The following is a 21,736-nucleotide window of genomic DNA, read 5'->3' on the forward strand; positions in this document are numbered from 1 at the left end:
ACCTTGAATAATGCAGATAATAAAGTGTGATGCCAACAAAAGTGCCCCCCAAAGACAGTATGATACCCCTACAGTTAATTCCTACACATGCACAGTATGATAACCCTACTGTACCCCCCTCCCTCAATCCCCCTGACAAAGAATGGTGACCCAATCACACTATGATTCTCTAACTGTAATCCTCTCATAGCCCTCCATACAGTATAATGGCCTCACATAGTCCTCCATATAGTTTAATGGACCCCACATAGTCCTCCATACAGAATAATGGCCCCACATAGTCCTCCATACAGTATAATGGCCTCACATAGTCCTCCATATAGTTTAATGGACCCCACATAGTCCTCCATACAGAATAATGGCCCCACATAGTCCTCCATACAGAATAATGGCCTCAAATAGTCCTCCATACAGAATAATGGCCTCACATAATCCTCCATACAGAATAACGGGCCCCACGTAGTCCTCCATACAGAATAATGGCCACAAAAAGTATTCCATACAGTATAATGGGCCACACATAGTCCTCCATATAGTATAATGGGCTCCACATAGTTATGCATACAGTAGACTGGGCACCACATACTGGTCCATAGCGTATAATGGCCCCACATACTGCTCAATAGAGTATAATGGCCCCATATAGTGCTCCATAGAGTATAATGGCCCCACATGTTGCTTCATACAGTATAATGGCATCACATGGTGCTCCAAACAGTATAATGGGCCCCATCTAGTCCTCCATACAGTATAATGGGCCCCACATAGTCCTCCATGCATAATAATGGCCCAACATAGTGCTCCATACGGAATAATGGGCCCCACATAGGTCTCTATACTGAATAATTGGCCCCATACAGTGCTCCATACAGTATAAAGGGCTCTACATAGTCATCCATACAGTATAATGGTCTCACATAGTGCTTCATACAGTATAATGGAATTATACAGTGTTCCATACAGTATAAAGGGCCCCACATAGTGTTATACAGAGTATAATGGACCTACATAGTGCTCTATAGAATATAATGGCCTCATATAGTGCTGCACACAGCATAATGGGCACTACGTAGTGCTCTATACAGTATAATGGGCACCACATAGTCCTCCATACAGTATAATGGCATCACACAGTGTTTCATACAGTATAAAGGGCCCTACATAGTGCTATACAGAGTATAATGGACCTACATAGTGCTCCGTAGAATATAATGGGCTCAAATAGTGCTCCATACAGTATAATGGGCACCACATAGTGCTCCATACAGTATAATGAGCATCACATAGTCCTCCATACAGTATAATGGGCACCACATAGTGCTCCATACAGTATAATGGGCACCACATATTGCTTCATACAGTACAATAGCCTCACATAGTGCTTCATACAGTAAAATGAGCCCCATATAGTGCTCCATACAGTATAATGGCCTCACATAGTGCCCCACATAGTGCTCCATAGAGTACAATGACCCCACATAGTGCTACATACAGTAGATTATAATGGCCTCAAATAGTGCTCCACAAAGTGCAATGGTCCCCACACCATCCTCCATACAGTATAATGGGCACCACATAGTGCTCCGTACAGTATAATAGGCACCACATAGTGCTCCATACAGTATAATAGGCACCACATATTGCTCCATACAGAATAATGGTTTCATATTGTGCTCCACAGCATATAATGGCCCCACATAGTGCTCCATAAAGTATAATGGCCCCACATAGTGCTCCTCAGAGCATAATGCGCTCCACAGTATAATGTGCACCACATAGTGCTCCATACAGTATAATGTAAACCACATAGTGCTCCATGCAGTATAATGGGCACCACATATAGCTTCATACAGTATAATAGCCTCACATAGTGCTTCATACAGTAAAATGAGCCCCATATAGTGCTCCATACAGTGTAATGGCCTCACATAGTGCCCCACATAGTGCTCCATAGAGTACAATGACCCCACATAGTGCTACATAGATTATAATGGCCTCAAATAGTGCTCCACACAGTGCAATGAGCCCCACACCATCCTCCATACAGTATAACGGGCTCCACATAGTGCTCCGTACAGTATAATGGGCACCACATAGTGCTCCATACAGTATAATTGGCACCATATAGTGCTCCATACAGTATAATGGGCACCACATAGTGCTCCATACAGAATAATGGTTTCACATCGTGCTCCACAGCGTATAATGGCCCCACATAGTGCTCATAAAGTATAATGGCCCCACATAGTGCTCCTCAGAGTATAATGCGCCCCACCCAGTGCTCCACAAAGTATAATGTGCACCACATAGTGCTCCATACAGTATAATGTGCACCACATAGTGCTCCACACAGTATAATGTGCACCACATAGTCCTCCATACAGTATAATGTGCATCACATAGTGCTCCATACAGTATAATAGGCACCACATAGTGCTTCACACAGTATAATGGGCACCGTCCCCCGGCAAGGACAACGACTTACTCACCGCCCTGGCTGCCTGCCCGTCCATGTCTCCTGCCTCTGCTCCCGCACCCAAGGGTCTGTGCACTCGTGCTTCCTGTCTCTTAAAGAGACAATGCACACTCTCCTAAAGCGTTCCCAGCAAATAGCTGGGAAACACTTAATACTTAAGGCACCACCACCTGTTCAGCAACATTTGTGCAAAGTTAGTTAGTTACTTTCCTGTCTGCTGTTAGGTTCCCTTTTCTGCTTTGTCTAATTCAGGGATGTCAAACTCAAACATTCAGAGGGCCAAAATGAAAAACTTGGACAAAGTCGTGGGCCAACCAGTATACAGAATAATGGGTGCACACAGTCCTCCATACAGAACTATGGGACCAACATAGTGCTCCATACAACATAATGGGCCCCACATAGTCCTCCAACTTTATAATGGCCCCACATAGCTTTCCATACAGTATAATGGGCTCCACATATTCCTCCATACAGAATAATGATCCCCACATAGTCCTCCATACAGAATAATGGGCCCCACATAGTGCTCCATACAGAGTAATGGGCCCCACATAGTGCTCCATACAGAGTAATGGGCCCCACATAGTCCTCCATACAGAATAATGGGGCTCACATAGTCCTCCAAACTGTATAATGGCCTATAGCTTTCCATACAGTATAATGGGCCTCACATAGTCCTCCATACAGAATAATGGGCCGCACATAGGGGTGGTGGTTCTGGTGTCACAGACCAAATATAATCACCCTTCGGGCCAGATTTGGCCCACGGGCCGGAGTTTGAAATGTATGGTCTAATCTGACACTGCTTTGTTTAACCTGTATCCCGCTTGCATTCCTGACCTGTGTGCAACCAAGAAGCTGCACAGTCTAAACCTGTCCCAGTGGCCGTCCTGTCTGCCATCCAGAAGCTGCACAGTCTGAACTTGTCCCAAAGGCCGTCCTTTCTGCCATCCAGGAACTGCACAGTCTGAACCTGTCCTAGTGGCCGTTCTGTCTGCTATCCAGAAACTACAGAGTCTGAACCTGTCCCAGTGGCCGTCCTGTCTGCTATCCTGAAACTGCACTGAGTCTGAACCTGTCCCAGTGGCCATCCTGTCTGCTATCCAGAAACTGCACAGTCTGAACCTGTCCCAGTGGCCGTCCTGTCTGCTATCCAGAAACTGGACAGTCTGAACCTGTCCCAGTGGCTGTCCTGTCTGCTATCCAGAAACTACTGAGTCTGAATCTGTCACAGTGGCTGTCCTGTCTGCTATCCAAAAACTGCACAGTCTGAACCTGTACCAGTGGCTGTCCTATCCTGTCTGCTATCTAGAAACTGCAGTCTGAACATGTACCAGTGGCCGTTTGTCTGCTATCCTGAAACTGCACTGAGTCTGAACCTGTCCCAGTGGCTGTCCTGTCTGCTATCCAAAAACCCACAGTCTGAACATGTACCAGTGGCCGTCCTATCCAGTCTGGAACACACAATCTGAACCAGTGTCTCTGATCCTTGACATCAGTTGCTATTGCTCCGGACACTGCCCTGGAGTGGCACCTGGCAGCTACCTGCCGGACAAGCCTGACCTCATCATCAGGGCCTTCAGGGAAAGCCCAGCCATAGCGCAGTTGTGGCGCCCCTGCGGGTTCAGTCGCCATAAAGGTACTGCATCTCACCCAGAGGTGTGGTATCTCACTCTCAGGTAAGGATGGAGTACTGCCCGGGACCCAAACACCTGCATCCAACACTACACTACTCCAGATCAGCAGGAGGGGCAAGATGCACTGCTGAGCACTGTCCCTGGCAGGAGTGGGGGAACCAAGAGAGGGGAGAACCATGTAGTGGGTGTGGGTGAAGGAAGAAGTTCAGGGGAGCACTTGAGAAGGAGTAATAAAAAAAGGGAAGCCATCTTGGGGGTTCAGATCAGTCTGGGAGGACAGTGAAAGGAGCAGGAGCTCTGCAGGAGCTCTGCTCAGGAGGAAGAGAAACTGAAGAGAGGAGAGGAGCAGGGAGGAAGGCTCCAAGAAAGAAAGAGTGGATCCTAGGGGTACAGGAAGTGCTGGAGGCCACACATACGCCCGAATCTACCAGGAGTGGAAGGATCAGGCCGCAGAGAGGGGACCGGCCCCTAACTAGTGAGAATTGCATATTCAACTAGAAACCGGAGGGTGCAGTATTTCAGGAGCAGCAGACAGCAGCCACATCTAAATCGCCGAAAAGGTGGCCATAGAGGACCCAGGGGACAGAGAAGACGTCGCCCGACAAGGTCCGCGGCCACTGGCTTGGGACACTGGGTGTGAGACGCAGGGCAGGAGGGTGAGAGCCAGTGCAGGAAGTCGACCAGAAATGGCACACAGAAAGGGGTCCCGTTTAAGTACCCCTGAGAGACGTGACAGTTGCTGAATCCCTCCCTGAGTAGACACAGAATGATGTGGGAGGTTATACACTGGTAACTGTAACCTGGAATCTTGGCAAGCTGTGAGTAAAACCCTGAAGACTGCACCCCACTGTCTCTGTGAATAATTTCTGCGCCATCACCTGCCTGCACTACACTGTAACAGCAACATCTATGACATCCCCACTACACTGCCCTGGAGCTAAGCTCTACCTGTGGAGAGCTGAACCAACTCTGCTCCATTAACAGCTCCAGAGGACCTGCTCCGCAGCGGCGGCTCTATATAGCCGCATACCACAGGTGGCGTCACGAACATTAAACATAAAAACTATAAAATCCACTTTTATTGACCGCCCTGGGTCACGGACCGGGTCACCGCCACTGTGACATCTCTCCTAGCAATGACCGGCCCAGCTACCGAGTACCCCACGGCCCAGGGGGCACGTCACAGTGAGTCCACGAACCATGAACGTTACACTATATATAGTGCAATACTATTCTGTATGCAGTGCACACATACTATCATCAATCAATACTCTTTTGCAGACAGTGGCAATATTGTACCATAATACGATAGTCCCATGGCAAAGACTAGATTTTTAGGTATAGGGAGGACATAGAGTAAAAGATCGGCCAGTTGACAGACAATCTTTGGTTTTCTAGAACCACTGTATAGTGAATAAGGTATGCTTTAAAGAAAGCTGGGGACGTGGCATTCATAGATTTATTTTTAGATGTTACGGTTTTTCCACCCTACACAAGTTGCATATTTGCTTGTGTCTGTCCCAAACTGAATTGTTTCTATTACTTAAGCCTTCTTTCAATTAAGCTCTGAGCATCAGAGCTTAATGCAATGAAACAGTACTGCATATTGTAATGAGAATAGGCTTTTGAAGAAAGGCACATCTGCATCCTGTACTTTCTTTAGGGAGGTGTGAGTTCAAGGCAAGTGCACACATGGCTGAAGTGTGCAAGAGAACTTCATACATTTATGCAGAAGCGCTGCGATAGGATTCATATGCATGCTGTGATCCTGCCATATGTTTGACTCTTTGTTCAGCCCGTTTTTAACACCCTGCAATCCAGCACCCAGAAACAGGAACAGAGCTGAACTGTTCTTTGCCAAGGCAATAAGCGCTGTCTTGTCCCAGATGGACATGGATCTTCTTTTCCTTCCCTAGACTTTTTACTTTTTTTTATAACTGTACTCTTTATTCAAGAACTTTTTCATGCAGTATATCAGTAACAGGGTACATCAGTCTCAAAATGTACTGGTCATCTGATATAATATATACTATGTAGATTCCCACATAAGCAATACAGGGTTCAGGAGATATTTATGGACATTCCACTTTATGTTTCTTTTAACAAATGTGTTGGGGACATGATTTGTGGCACTTATGGACATATAAGTATTACAGGTTCTCCTCCTATGTACAGACTTTCAATTGGAGGAGTCTGATCAGGTCTGGTTACATGCTCCTCCATCATGTGCCATTCTGAGAACACAAGAGCTGTATGATGGATGGACACACCAATAAAGAGGAGAACCAGCCATACTTATATTAGTAAGTGACACAAAAGCATGTCCCCAACACATAGCTGTGTTATACAGCCAGCATCTGCCTGTAACCACAGCAACAGGAGCCAGCTGTGATCACTCTGTTTAACCATTCAAATGCCACTGTCAATGGTATTTAAATGACACAACCACTCGCGCATGCGAGCATCGACTACTTATGCCTCCCGCTATTAAACTGCAGGGTCAATAAGTTGTCTGGGCAGCCGGGAGCCTGTTAAATGCCTCAGTCACTCACATCTTAGTCTTCCTGTGAAACCCAGACACTAATTTTCTCTATTTAATAAAATACTGTGGTATTGCAGTATATAGAAAAAGCTGTCAAATGACTGCAGGTTTAGGACTAAAAATGAGTCAGTGACCCTGATTCCAGAGGTGTTTCACTTAGTGGGCTGCTTGCTGAAGTTTTTGGAAAATCACTGTTTTATCTGCTGCAGATCCTCCAGTTCGCTGACTGCTGAGCTCTGTATACCCTGCCCACACTACTAATAGATTTCTGTGCACACTGTGCATAGACAGAAAACTGCCAATCAGTGTTGGGGGTGGGGTTATACAGGGCTCATGAATATGGAGGACTACTTGGGAGTAGATCTACTAGTCCTCTACTAGGATTCCTTGCTGATAAAACAGTGATTTTATCAAAACTACAGCACGCAGCCCAGTAAGTGACACATCCCTGGAATCAGGGTCTCTGTCTCTACACTATGCTGCTCTGAGGTTAGGTAGCAAAAACCTGGTGACAGATTTCCTTTACAGTTGAACAGATTTAAAGGAAAAAGTAATAGACTTCAAAGGATGTATGGCTGACATTTGCACTGAATAGTGAATCTGTGAGTGTGGACAGAAATATACTTATGCGCCTTAGTCCCCCCCCCCTAAAGATACACCCAACAATGAAGCCCAGGCACAGTTCCATGGATCCGCCACCTTACACAGCTCAGACAGGACAGGGACAGGACAGGGATAGGAGCGGACTTGGGTTGCAGGGTTGGTGGTGGATGTGTTCAGTGATTCCCTGGCAGCAGTGTCTGAGGGGCAGCACAGATGGCAAAACAAGGTAAGGAAGGTGGCTGTATTCCATCACAGAACACGTCACTGACTTCTCAGTGGCAGTGTAAACCATTTCTACGTCGGGGTCAGCTACAGAGAATTTTGTGTTGTTGGTGGGTGTGTGCGACATTGCACCTGGTTCTGCTGCTCCCATCGTCAGTTCCATTGCACGTAGTGCAGTCTCGCATCCGTTAACCATTTCATTCAGTAAGCCAAACCAGTCCTTAAAAACAATGTCCATTTTATATTCGGCCCAACTAGTGAACAGGGGATTTTCAGGTTATACAACCTCTTTCTCCATCTTCTACACACTACACCGACTCCATTTTCAGAGTTACAGCCTGTACTTTGTTCCCGGCAACAGGTACCACAGGCGACATGGGGAGATGTTTGAATTGCCTGCGTTTTCTTAAGGGTAGGGTCATACGGGTCCATGTGTATCGCTATGATCCCAATACCCGGAGTCTTTAGCTATGGGCCGCTCGTTGAGACTAAGCTCCCTGTTTTTGGACTCACAGCACAGTATAGAGTATTGAGTGAGTACTGCTGTTCAGTGTGCAGGCGCCGGGAAAGGTCACATGCGCATTGCAGTACTTTACTCTACCCTACTCAGGGCAGAGACGTAGGCCTACACAGGAGCGCGATGCCGGGGGAGACTATGTGGATGACGTAGGGACGCGTCATCCACACGAAGAAAGAAGGAGGACGGCATCGCAAGAAGAAGAGAGGTGCCAGACCAAGACCAGCGACACCCATCGGACCCAACCCCCCCCCGGGTGAGTATAATAAAAGCTCTTTTTTATTGTCTTGTAGGTCGGATAGGGGGCTTACATACAGCATTATAGAATGCTGTATATGAGGGCTGAAAGGTGGTGGCCATATCTCGTATCAGTCAAACGTGAAGTTTCACTTTTAATAATTTTAGCACATTTGCCATGACGTCTTCTTGATGGGGATAGGACTCATGTCCACCTTCTCACAGCAGTAAAGAGAAACGTTACTGCACTGTGAGTGTGCTGCTGTCCTACGGATCCTCTCCTCACACTCATGGACATCCATATGAAGATCTCATAATGCTCTGCTTGGTGACTGCTTTTATTTCGGCCTAGCCGCTTGTGACAGCATAGTCATGATGTGTGTGGGTTATAAGACTCTCCCCATATTTAGTCCTATTCAATTGTCCCTTAGATGCAGAGCTCAGGACTAATCTGAGGATTATAATTTTGTTTTTAGACCAAGGATACTGTCCTGGTATAGTAAAGGTAAGTGTGATTTTGTACTCATTTAGCAATACAAGGGGAATTGATATATAGAAAGAGCTGTTGAGGAACAATCTTGATACATCATTTCCAATCAGCCAACCTTTTTAAAGCACCACTCCAGCGTTGTTTTTGTATTGCAGAGCTGGAGTGGTGCTTCTAATCTAAAATCCAAGCACCTAGTATTATATTCACCAGCCGGTGTCTTCACCTTCTATTCCCGCCGCTCCCGTTAGTCTCTAGCAGTTTGTGACCTCCACTGTTTGCTGGAGCGAGCCAGAGATCACTTTTCAATGCAAGTGTATGACAGCCTCATTATGGTTCGCATAAACTTGTACTGAGAGCTAGAGACCATTACCTCTGACTTCCGGCCAGTCAGAAGTTGCGGTCACAAGATGGCGCTGCAGGACTGGAAGGACACCAATAGAAGGTGAAGACAGCAGCTGGTGCGTATAGGACTACGGTCAGGGACCTTAGATTAGAAGCACCACTCCAGCTCTGAAAACAAAACGCTGGAGTGCTACTTTAAACCTGGTTTCACAAGTCTGACAGACTCTCAGACTGAATATGGAGCACAATGTCCGGACCAGCTACGGGTCTCCTGACCCCAACTGAACACCCTCAAATTCACGAAGGAGGATGTCAAATTTGGGTCCACGGTCCAAACATCGTAATCCGTACTTAGAACATAAATGTCATAGACTACATTGAGAGCTTGTGAACATTAGCTCTGACTTGCGGTCAATCAGAAGATGAGGTCACAAGATGTCTGTGTGGGACCAGAGTGGCGCCAGGAACAGCTGAAGACGGTGGTGGGTAAATAGAATACTTAGTATCCCTGGAACAATAATACATGGCGCTTTACATGTGAAAAAGGGGTATAATACAAGAATCATTCCTGGAACACTGCTATATTATTATATGGGTGTTTTTATTGAGTTTAACATTATAAAATGCTGTATAAGCCGGATGCTGATGACATAGGATGAGTAAAACATTATTAAAGCGACATATGATGCATGTGTAATAAAAAAAGGAGTAGATGAATAGTTAAACCAATATTTTAATAACCTGAGTAATAAAGATAATTCCCAGTAGCAGCTTCTAAAATCACTCATGATACTGTCTATTGATTTACTTGCTTGTCCTATGGAGACAAGTTGATTATGGGGGTCTCCTTCTGACATCAGCCTCTGCAATTAGCTACTATCATTATTGTGTTGTCTATGCAAATGCTGATTACATGAAATCCACCGATTTCAACAGATGCTAGAAATCCCAGTTTAAGCTAATGGAAGATAATCCCAACGGAAACGGCCTCATTAGCTTAACTCCCCCTGAAAGGCATTAGAATATGTAGGCTAGACGAAACAAGCCTGTTATACCACTGACATATACCACATGACTTACCTGATACCCGGTACAAAGAGAGGACTAAGACTCAGCTGACTATAGCATGAATATAATCCACATGCCTAGGCAGAATGGTTTACATAGAAGTGACCAGAGTGTTTCCGGCCAGCCCCATACAATAATGCTACCTCCTTGCAACCGGCATGGATTTATATTGTGTGACTGAAAGAATGTTAAAAAATAAATCTATACTTACCTTCTGATGGCCCCCGGAGTCTTTATCCGATGTGTCCTGTCTTGCCGGCAGGTCCTTTCAGTGTACCACGAGCTGCCAGCGGTCGCGTGACCCGTCACATGACTAAATTATGTCATGGCAGGTCCTTGAGTCCACCGCGATCTGCCGGCAAGCCAAGACAAGCACACCGGGGGCCATCAGAAGGTAAGTATAATGTTTATTTTTTATTTAATTTTTTTTTTTTTACAGGTTCTGTCGTACCCGAGTCCGGAGGAGAGTCTCCTCTTCTCCAGACCCGGGTACCATCCGCACATTGAAACACATGTAATCCGCATGTACAGATGCAGTGAAGCAGATTACATGCGGTCCAATGCAACTCAATGGCGGTGAAAACGCAGTGCTTCCGTAAAATAATTGGTAGTACTGCGGATTTTTCCGCAATGATAATCTGCAGAGGAAATTTCCGCTGCATGTGCACAGCACATGCGGATTATCATTGGGGAACATGGCAGACCTTCTACCAAGTGTTTCTGCAGCGGAATTGCCGCTGCGGAAACGCTTAAAAAACATATCGTGGGCACACAGACTTAGGCTGAAAATTGCGGTCCTGTGACAAGTGTCGTCATGTAGCCTTAGCCTTATGTCTATGGCAATCATAAAACATAATTAGGTTTCTGAAAAAAAAAAAAAAAAACCTGATCGATGCATTATCATGTCACATTGGTTATCATCAAAATGTAGCTGAAATATCCTGGCACAAATAAAATGGTTGATTTTAATTATCACATGGTTTCTGCCCTCTCCTGATGGAATGAATGATCTAGGAACAAGTCTCGGTGGCATCCGCCTATTGCGGATCATGTTTATGAACTTGTCTAACAAGTTTATTTTTTATTGGATGCAGTAACCACTTGCCATGATAATGACACATGATGATCTATGGCATTAGTAGTCAAGTGTTGAGTGATTACATAGAAATACATTTGTAATTAAACCAGATGTCCTAGGTCGCTCTCACACACTGATCTAAACGTGTTGGACTTGCTTTTTATAGGCTCGTTGGATAGCAGAAAGAACAGTAAAAACCCTTACACGTAACACAATGCGCCCTCCGGTTGGTGCAGCTTGTCATATCATCAGGATGCTTACATTTTTTAGCCATTTGTTGTCATACAAGAGTGATACATTGTTATGTCCTATATTATATACCGAATAACCTACTGTTTGTTGTTGTGACTATAGACATGTGCACCAACCACAAGTCTATAGTCACAAGCATGGGTCAATCTTCTAATTAGAGGTGAAACAGACATCATGGCGGTGAAGAAGAGCAGTGTTTTTCCTTAATAAAATAGGCAGATTGAGCGCAAGACTGATATTTTCATTTGCCAAAATAACAATTAAATCTAATCACTACAGGCCTGTGGAAACAAAGTGTTTTACTGTGCATTGCTCAGCAATGATGTTTGTTCAGTTGTAATAATATACTTTTTTATGCTGTTACTAGGCAGATGTGCTGAGCGGTAGCAAAACAAGAGCCTGTGTCATTATACTGTAAAAAAAAATATGGTAGATAGAGGGAAACCTCATTTAATGGCCAAGTTCAGTTACTAAACACATGACCAAAGACAACATACCTTGTGATAGGCTAGCAGTCATTTTTTTTTGTGGGATTACCCCTTTTGCTCCAAAAGATGGCCTCCTGTTGGCAGCTGTCAATCAAATGACATCACTTCCTGTGCTGGTGACCACATAGTATAGTCTCCTCACAGACCTAATTGTCAATGTCTGGCATCTAGGTCTGGGATAAGACGGGAGGGTGCGTACATTAATTATAGGGCAAAATTATGAACATATAGATGGCAATGTGCCTAGAGTCTGTTAGCTAAGGAGTAGTTGGGGGGGTCTGTTAGCTAAGGAGTAGTTTAGGTGGGGGGGGGGGGGGGGGAGTCTGTTAGCTAAGGAGTAGTTGGGGAGAGTCTGTTAGCTAAGGAGTAGTTTAGGTGGGGGGGGGGGGGGAGTCTGTTAGCTAAGGAGTAGTTTAGGTGGGGGGGGGGGGGGGGGTCTGTTAGCTAAGGAGTAGTTGGGGAGAGTCTGTTAGCTAAGGAGTAGTTTAGGTGTGGGGGGGGGGGGGGAGTCTGTTAGCTAAGGAGTAGTTGGGGAGAGTCTGTTAGCTAAGGAGTAGTTTAGGTGTGGGGGGGGGGGGGGGGGAGTCTGTTAGCTAAGGAGTAGTTGGGGAGAGTCTGTTAGCTAAGGAGTAGTTTGGGGGGGAAGAATGTGTTAGCTAAGGAGTGTGGGGGAGGGGGGAAGAGTGTTAACTAAGGAGTAGTTGGGGGGGTAGTCTGTCTTTATCCATACTGGAAAAACAGATTGCACACTGATCCGAAACACTGATGACACCAGTACTGTATTTTCCAGTACCGGTTTTACGTGGACGTGTGAATGGGGCCTGAGAGTTAGTTATTAGAGAAGATGCTTGAAAACAATGGATGTTAGGAAGTTGCTCCCTAGCAAAGAATCTCAGGACTGTTCAGCTCACAACAGGATTGGTACAGTGCTGACTGCGGAGAAGAGGAAAAGCAGCTTGGCACCTGTCAGGCAATGCCATTCCCCATCTTAGCCTTGAGGATTAATCAGATTCGTCTAAAAATAAATGTAAGTGGAGAATCTCTTTAGGAAATAGCTGAATTGAATATTTAAAAAGTCTTAAAGAGGACTAGGGGAGATTTGTCAAAACTAGAGCAAAAGGAAAAAGCACAGCAACCAGATATCAGCTGTCATTTTTCAGAGGCTCTTTGGAAAATTAAAGTAGTCACTGATTGGTTGCTTTCAGCAACTGCTCCACTTCTTTTTTTTGCACTGGTTCTGATTACTTTCCCTCGGTGGCTTTTAAACATCAAGAGGTTTTAACCTGATGCATTATCCATCCCCAATAAAACAGACAAAAAACGGCAAACATGTTAATAGACCCGTAAAATTGGCTGAGAATGAGCAGTTCCAGATCTGCTTCTCCTCAGACAAGTCACTTAATAACTTAAAATTAGAAAATAAAATCATTTGCCTTGTCAATGGTTTAAAAGGAAAATAAAATAGTATTTTGGACTGTGGTTATGTCTCCAAATATGAAATGGTTGCTTTAAATGAGAAAGCAGAAGTGTTGTTTTAGGCTATCTACGTTGCTAAGTGGGCGCAGAGCCAAGTATTTTTGGCATGTTGTGAGCTAGGCCTTTCCTAGCCGACTGCACAGATTTGATTAAAAAAATAAATAAACTTTAAAAAACTTAAATAGGATTAAAAATTTTTGAGCTCCCACTAGGAAGCTGCTGTACCAGACTATTCCTCATACTTCACATGAATACTACTTCCCCAGAACATTCCAACCAAAGACAGAAGACTCAGAGAAATAGAAAAAAATAACTTCTTTATTTACAAAACAAATCCAAATATTGGACGCTGTAAACAAGATTCACAATCCTTTCTCCTAAGTACGAGTGCCAGCAGCCTGTGTTTCCATCCGCTCTCCTGCCTGTCCTTAACATATGGTCAATGTATTCCAAGAGGAGCTGAAGCAAAAGGGCAGATACTGCAGCTGTGAAGGGGCAGCCTTCAGATCGTATAGAGAAAAGGTTGGGAGCAAAATCAGCTGCCCAGCTACTTCCTATTATTTTCTACTTTGCAGCCTTTTTTCGCTCGCATGCAACCTCAGATTACATCCCCAATTTACGCTGAAATCTCCCGTTTTTTTGCAAATAAAACCACGCATTGTTAATAGATATGTAAAATATATTTCTGCTTTGGCAGAATGATCTCTAAAAGACGTTTAAAGTCTACAAGGAAATGTTTAAAAAAAAATAATTTTTTTTGTTTCTTTTGATTTTTCTTTTCTGTTGCATTTTTTTTTCTTTTTTAATTGGTAAAGTCATCAACCAACAACATAATACAAGTCATGTACAAAGCAATTTACATGAATCATTTAAAACTCTGAATAAAATATAGGTACGTAAAGTCAAAAGCATCAGTGTGTAAAGCAAAATAATATTAAGAAAAGTACAAATTTAACACTGCCCCCCCCCCCCCCTCCCTACCCCATCCCTTCGACATAACACCCGTGCATTTTTTTGTGCAACAACATACAATGGTTTGGCTTGAAAGAGTTCTGATGTTTCATCACATTTGTATTAGAAAGGTTTATCTCGACATAGATTAGCAATAAATCCATCTGCCGTACAAACTGTCCAATGGCTGGTGTTTAAGGAGTCATGGATTTCAAAGGGGGCTTTGTTTCTCCTAAAAAATTCTCCGTTTTCCAACATACTGGATGACAGACAAGTCATTTCCACTGATTGCTGCAAGAAATGGCCATGCAGAATACAGCCTAAAAAAAAAAAAAAACTGTGCTGGGAAACCCTGATGAATTAAATATGGATAAAGCAAGTAAATCTAATGTCCTGACTGCTGGAAATAAGTCCGGCTGCAGGAAAGTGGAAAATAAAGAAAAATGGCAAAGAGATACAAGTGGAAAAAAAAAATTTAAAAAAGCGTCCTATAAAGATTGCAGGTTATCAAATAGTGGTGCTTGTGCCAGAAGTCGACGTATTTCCACACCTTCCACTGAGAGATGAGCTATTTGTGCAATGCACATAGTTGTGGGAAGAATAGCTATACCCCATCACCAGCTGATCCTATTTCCCCAGCCATCCCCTGCACGACATGTGAATCTATCTATGGATACTGTTTGATTTAGACAAGCCCATCTCAATTCTGATTTACTGTCTGGAGGAACCGAGACCTGGGAAAAGCGAGCCCCTCTTCACTATTAATCAAGGAAAGGCTTCTCCATTGACCAAACAGAAAAAAACCCAGACAGGAGCCGTCACAGTAAAGGCCAGAAATGTCCGTGTAAACAGAGTTGGCAGTGCAATAGCTTTAACAGATCCCGCTAAATTCGCAGGAATGGTGCTACAGTAAACAAATCAGATTCCTGCTAAAACAGCCTTAAAGACTGGATATGAGAGAGAAGAAATAAAAAAAACTAGACAGATATTCGATCTAGCAATTTCCAGGACTTTACACAATGACAGGATTTCAATCCCAGCAAACAGCCTGAAAAAAAGCCTTGGGGGCCAGTCAGACTTAACCACTCCACTGCCAGACCCGACTGCACTTCAGCTACGCATCAAATAGGATTTCTCAATCCCAACTGGAATTAAAAGGTTTTTTTTATTTTTTATTTTGGCACTACAGTTATATCAGACTTGGTCAACGTCATGCAAGATACACTAATCGCTGATATTTCATGCTGGTTATTTAAAAAAAAAAAAACAAGTACTAAAAATCCAGTTCAACCAACTTCTGCAAAAAAGGCAAGTCAACAGGCCTAGTCATACATGGATATATGATGGCTTCCAAATTATCATCCTTCCACTGTGATTTACAATGGGAGACCCTGCAGAACAAAAGGCCTGGCAGGAGTGTGTCTGCATAGTTTGACTTTAGCAAATGATTTAGTAAGCACCAGGAGCTGCAAACAATAAATTAATCCAGATATTGAATCTTTCAGTCATGTCTCTGCACATCAGATGGATGCAGCAGACTGTAAGAGCAATCGCAGGCCAAGAGGATAGATCAAGAAGAGGAGTAAACAAGGGGCTGTGGTGTATGCGATCCATTACTTGTCACCGCGTCCTGCTGAGATGAATGTAGGATTGCTATACAAACTGTAACACCCCAATGGCTCCTGGAGGGTTAACACTAGCTACAGGGTGAAACGTAGGGTTACTGGGCTGTGTTACTTAAATAAAAGTTACAGTACTAACATTGTAAACTCGGAAACAGCTAAACTGAAAGGAAGGGGAAAGACAAAAATACTGAGCTACGAGAGCTGTGCAATTCAGCCAGATTTCACATTAAATACCTCTAGTGGTCCTACTATGCATTTGTTCCAAACAGATGGAGAACCCCTGAAATTCTGCGTCATTTATGGATTTCAAGACTGGGGGGGGGGGGGGGGGGGGGAGAGGAAGGCGGTCAATATTCAGAAAAAACTAGGGCTGCCATTACTATGATAAGAACAGACTTCTAAAATTCACAACTGGCTGATATCTACTGACACCTCCAAGATGGAGACATTGGGGGGAGGGGGGGGGGCACATTAAAGGGCAAGATATTACCATGTCACAGAATTTCCAGGTCGGAGCTGAAACCTCATTGGAAGGCTTTTCTAGCGTGAATGCGTTAGACACTCCAAGTGCTACATTTATTCCCCCACAATTCAATAAGTCTCCTCGCTATGGGAAAGAGTTCACAAGTAAGAAAACTTTACACAAGTGTCTGCCAAGGAAAAATATGGCATAACTGCACTGTTCATCACAAGTTCAGGATTTTTTTTTTTTATTATTTTTTTGTTTTAAAGTATTTTCGCTTTCAACTTTGAATCCCTGATAAATGATAAATGTGTGGTTCAATCACAAAGATACGTTGGTAATTGAAGGAAACAGGCACTTTGATACAGTAAATAAACAGGTACACAAATCAGCTCACTTCTCCCCCCTCCTCTCCTGTTTTGGGTAGGTTTCTTTAAGAAATCTTTGGTCCTCGAGCGTTACATTTGCTACTACTATCTCTCACTGTCACATTGGTTATAACGCGATTCATCTGGAAAGTATCTGCGTTATCGGTCAGATACGACAGTTGTAAGAACTGTGCCACCCTGCTGCAGTTCACCGTGTCCAAGAAAGCTTAGTAAGCGAGCAGGCAGGTTATAGTCACCAAATGCTCAGTCTAGCTAGCCAATGCATCTTCCTTCACGCGTTGCTATAGATAATTGAAATACAGAAGGACACGTTAAGAGCATTTACTTCTTTCCACTAACCAACCTCTTTCTATCAAAGGTAAAGTGAGCAGGAACTGCCAACTTGTACTTCCATCAAGCAGGCCCCATCCTACAGGAGGCGCTGTCGCCTTAATTGACAGGTTGCTTTTGTGCTCTTGGGGGCTGAACCCAATAAATTAGGAGCTTATCGTTCAGATGATGCTCTCATGAATTCTATAGGAACCACAAGCTTCACAAAGATAGAAACCTGGAGCAGATCATCATTGTCAAACTCACACCTTATTACATAACTGGGTCTGCCCCTGCTTAATATGGATCTGGAACGCTGCCCATCGTCAGTCTTAATTACAGGGTAACCAAGTGGAGTAGGTATGTTGCTGGCATGTAAAGACAGGCTGCACCTGGGCAATATAGTAATTGCTGAAGTTGGCATCTGCTACATAGGGGGCTGGCTGGTAGTAGCATGTTACGTTGGCTACGTTGGGAATAATGTTTTGTTCTGCCAGTACTCGGATGGCGAGCATGGTGATAAGGCTCAGAGTCTGCCTCCGCTCATGTCCCATGAGACACACCGTGCTTTCATTGACCACACTATGTAAAGTCATGAGATAGTCATACTTGCGGTCTTCTAAGCCCACAAAGTGGTTCTGCAGGTAGCACTCCAGCTTTCTTTGCTGTTCTCCAATGTCTGAGAAGTCAATGAAAAATCTAGAGCACATGTACCTCTGCAGGGACTTCATTTCGGATTCGGAGGCTGCCCTGAAGCCCCTCACTAAAAGGTTGCAGTACTTAAGAAGGCCACCACCACGGATCTCCTCAGGGTTTCTGGTGGCAATGATCTTGTGACAAAGGTGATCAAAGGCTTCCTGGAAATCCCCATACACACTCTCCCCAATAATGGTCGGGTGGAACGTTTCAGTCATTGGGTTCTCGGAGCACTCATAGAAAAGCAAGAGGGAATCCAGCTTAATCTGAAAGGAATCTACACTGAACTCAAACTGCCTCCTCAAGGAATCCATAAACTTCAGCTCCACGTTCTTGCCATGGTTATTGGATAAGGAGATCAGACTCCAGCGGTCGGAATCATTGCAGACCTTCACCATTTTCTGGACATACGCCTCCTGGAATGGGAAAGACAAACACAAGAGGTAATCAGTGTCAGGAGCTCAGCAGACAACCCCCCTGATCTGTGGCCCCCATTGCCAAAAGGAACCAGGGAGAGGGGAGGTGAGAAGTCAGCAATGGAGGACAGATCTGACAGGCAGCCAAGATCAAGAGACATTTGGGGATGGGCAGATAGCTGGCACTTCCCTGTGCCAGGCAGCTCAAACCTGTGGCAGAACTACAACTCCCAGCATGCCCTACCAGCCCTGTGGATGGCAGCAGCTGGAGAACCACAGGTGGGAGATCGCTCATGTATCGGGGAATGCACTGTGCTCCTGGCATGGCACCAGCTCGGGGCTTACCTTCAGGGTGAGCGGGCTGATCTTCTCCTTGTTAACTCCTTCGGGTAAGAAGTCCAGCAGGCAGTCCAGCACCACGTCCTTCACAGTCTGGAACTCGGCCTCTCCCTTCAGGTCCACGCAGAAGATGAGGTCCAGGTCCTTGTAGCCCAGCCCGCTGTCCTCATGGAGGATGTGACTGGCAGCAGAGCCGTTCAGCCGGACATCCCGGACATGGATGCTGTGCTCTTCCAGGCGGCAGCGCACCTTCTTCACGATCTGCCGGGGCTTCATCTGCAGAGTGGGGAAGTTTCCCCGGCCGTGGATGGGGATGGTCTCGGTGAGGATGGCGTCCAGGCGCAGCACTTGCTCCCAGCTGAGGACGTTGCAGTTCCCCTGGCATGTGCCAGCTTCCTCGTCTGCCATGGTGAGATGCCGTGCTGCCAACCCGGAGCGTGTCCTCAGATCCCACGAGCGGAGTCAGTGTCGCCGTACCTGCTGCGCTCAGAGTCTATGTGCTGTGCGCCCCCTCACTACTTATATAGGGGGATCGGCTGCGCGCACGCCCCGCCCACACACGCCCTCTATTAGCATAGCGATGGGGCGGGGCCGGCCTGTCACCCTGACCCGGGCAGCCTGCGTCATGGAGAACTGTAATCTTATAATGAGGGAAGTCTATACTTCCCAGACACAGTAATGACTGTACGGTAATGACTGTGGGGCAGACCGGCGGGCGGGCGGGGAGAGCGGCCCCTATGGTACTCCGGGGCCCCCACAGCTGGCCAGCCTCTAGTATTAACTGCTACGGTCCACGGCCAGCTGACAGATGCGAGAGCGATGACAGACAAACGATGTCCACCAATCCGAGTGCTATGACGCAAATGCATTCTTCTGACGTCAGCAGCTCGTGTGCTGTGCGAGAGAGTGGGCGGGGCCAGGATCTCCCTCAATGAGATGCTGAGCGCTGGCGTCTCCGCTGTGACAGCCCGAGGGCGCCCTATATACAGCCTGTAGGGGGTCCCCGGTGTATACCATGCTGCAGGGGCCCTATATACAGCCTGTAGGGGGTCCCCGGTGTATACCATGCTGCAGGGGCCCTATATACAGCCTGTAGGGGGTCCCCGGTGTATACCATGCTGCAGGGGCCCTATATACAGCCTGTAGGGGGTCCCCGGTGCATACCATGCTGCAGGGGCCCTATATACAGCCTGTAGGGGGTCCCCGGTGTATGCCATGCTGCAGGGGCCCTATATACAGCCTGTAGGGGGTCCCCGGTGTATACCATGCTGCAGGGGCCCTATATACAGCCTGTAGGGGGTCCCTGGTGTATACCATGCTGCAGGGGCCCTATATACAGCCTGTAGGGGGTCCCTGGTGTATACCATGCTGCAGGGGCCCTATATACAGCCTGTAGGGGGTCCCCGGTGTATACCATGCTGCAGGGGCCCTATATACAGCCTGTAGGGGGTCCCCGGTGTATACCATGCTACAGGGGCCCTATATACAGCCTGTAGGGGGTCCCCGGTGTATACCATGCTGCAGGGGCCCTATATACAGCCTGTAGGGGGTCCCCGGTGTATACCATGCTGCAGGGGCCCTATATACAGCCTGTAGGGGGTCCCCGGTGTATACCATGCTACAGGGGCCCTATATACAGCCTGTAGGGGGTCCCCGGTGTATGCCATGCTGCAGGGGCCCTATATACAGCCTGTAGGGGGTCCCCGGTGTATACCATGCTGCAGGGGCCCTATATACAGCCTGTAGGGGGTCCCCGGTGTATACCATGCTGCAGGGGCCCTATATACAGCCTGTAGGGGGTCCCCGGTGTATACCATGCTGCAGGGGCCCTATATACAGCCTGTAGGGGGTCCCTGGTGTATACCATGCTGCAGGGGCCCTATATACAGCCTGTAGGGGGTCCCCGGTGTATACCATGCTGCAGGGGCCCTATATACAGCCTGTAGGGGGTCCCCGGTGTATACCATGCTGCAGGGGCCCTATATACAGCCTGTAGGGGGTCCCCGGTGTATGCCATGCTGCAGGGGCCCTATATACAGCCTGTAGGGGGTCCCTGGTGTATACCATGCTGCAGGGGCCCTATATACAGCCTGTAGGGGGTCCCCGGTGTATACCATGCTGCAGGGGCCCTATATACAGCCTGTAGGGGGTCCCCGGTGTATACCATGCTGCAGGGGCCCTATATACAGCCTGTAGGGGGTCCCCGGTGTATGCCATGCTGCAGGGGCCCTATATACAGCCTGTAGGGGGTCCCCGGTGTATACCATGCTGCAGGGGCCCTATATACAGCCTGTAGGGGGTCCCCGGTGTATACCATGCTGCAGGGGCCCTATATACAGCCTGTAGGGGGTCCCCGGTGTATACCATGCTGCAGGGGCCCTATATACAGCCTGTAGGGGGTCCCCGGTGTATGCCATGCTGCAGGGGCCCTATATACAGCCTGTAGGGGGTCCCCGGTGTATACCATGCTGCAGGGGCCCTATATACAGCCTGTAGGGGGTCCCCGGTGTATACCATGCTGGAGGGGCCCTATATACAGCCTGTAGGGGGTCCCCGGTGTATACCATGCTGCAGGGGCCCTATATACAGCCTGTAGGGGGTCCCCGGTGTATGCCATGCTGCAGGGGCCCTATATACAGCCTGTAGGGGGTCCCCGGTGTATGACATGCTGCAGGGCCCTATATACAGCCTGTAGGGGGTCCCCGGTGTATGCCATGCTGCAGGGGCCCTATATACAGCCTGTAGGGGGTCCCCGGTGTATGCCATGCTGCAGGGGCCCTATATACAGCCTGTAGGGGGTCCCTGGTGTATGCCATGCTGCGGAGCCCTATATACAGCCTGTAGGGGGTCCCTGGTGTGTGCCATGCTGCAGAGGCCCTATATACAGCCTGTAGGGGGTCTCTGGTGTATGCCATGCTGCAGGGGCCCTATATACAGCCTGTAGGGGGTCTCTGGTGTATGCCATGCTGCAGGGCCCTATATACAGCCTGTAGGGGGTCCCCGGTGTATGCCATGCTACAGGGGCCCTATATACAGCCTGTTATGGGTTCCTGGTGTATGCCATGCTGCAGGGGCCCTATATACAGCCTGTAGGGGGTCCCTGGTGTATACCATGCT

General features: G+C 46.7%; 1 protein-coding gene across 1 annotated transcript; it reads right to left on the reverse strand.

Moving 5' to 3' along the window:
- Window positions 1-13,731: 13,731 nt before the first annotated feature.
- TENT5A (terminal nucleotidyltransferase 5A) lies at window positions 13,732-19,142 on the reverse strand. The gene is made up of 2 exons (XM_073675618.1): window positions 18,626-19,142; window positions 13,732-18,280 (listed from the first exon to the last, which is right to left on the reverse strand). Exons 1-2 carry the CDS (start codon window positions 19,025-19,027, stop codon window positions 17,501-17,503), a joined length of 1,182 nt encoding a protein of 393 aa, XP_073531719.1. The 5' UTR covers window positions 19,028-19,142; the 3' UTR covers window positions 13,732-17,500.
- Between the last annotated feature and the right edge of the window lie 2,594 nt (window positions 19,143-21,736).

The sequence above is a fragment of the Phyllobates terribilis genome, unplaced genomic scaffold (assembly GCF_046119375.1).
Source record: "Phyllobates terribilis strain yellow unplaced genomic scaffold, ASM4611937v1 Scaffold_3__8_contigs__length_932513732, whole genome shotgun sequence".
NCBI classification, from domain to species: Eukaryota; Metazoa; Chordata; class Amphibia; order Anura; family Dendrobatidae; genus Phyllobates; species Phyllobates terribilis.

What these genes read in the sequence shown, in the direction of transcription:
- TENT5A (XM_073675618.1), bottom strand. Translation starts at nt 19,027, where the DNA reads ATGGCAGACGAGGAAGCTGGCACATGCCAGGGGAACTGCAACGTCCTC. An exon ending in TCAGCCCGCTCACCCTGAAG is followed by an intron (nt 18,281 to 18,625) that starts GTAAGCCCCGAG and finishes TTCCCATTCCAG; the next exon opens with GAGGCGTATGTCCAGAAAAT.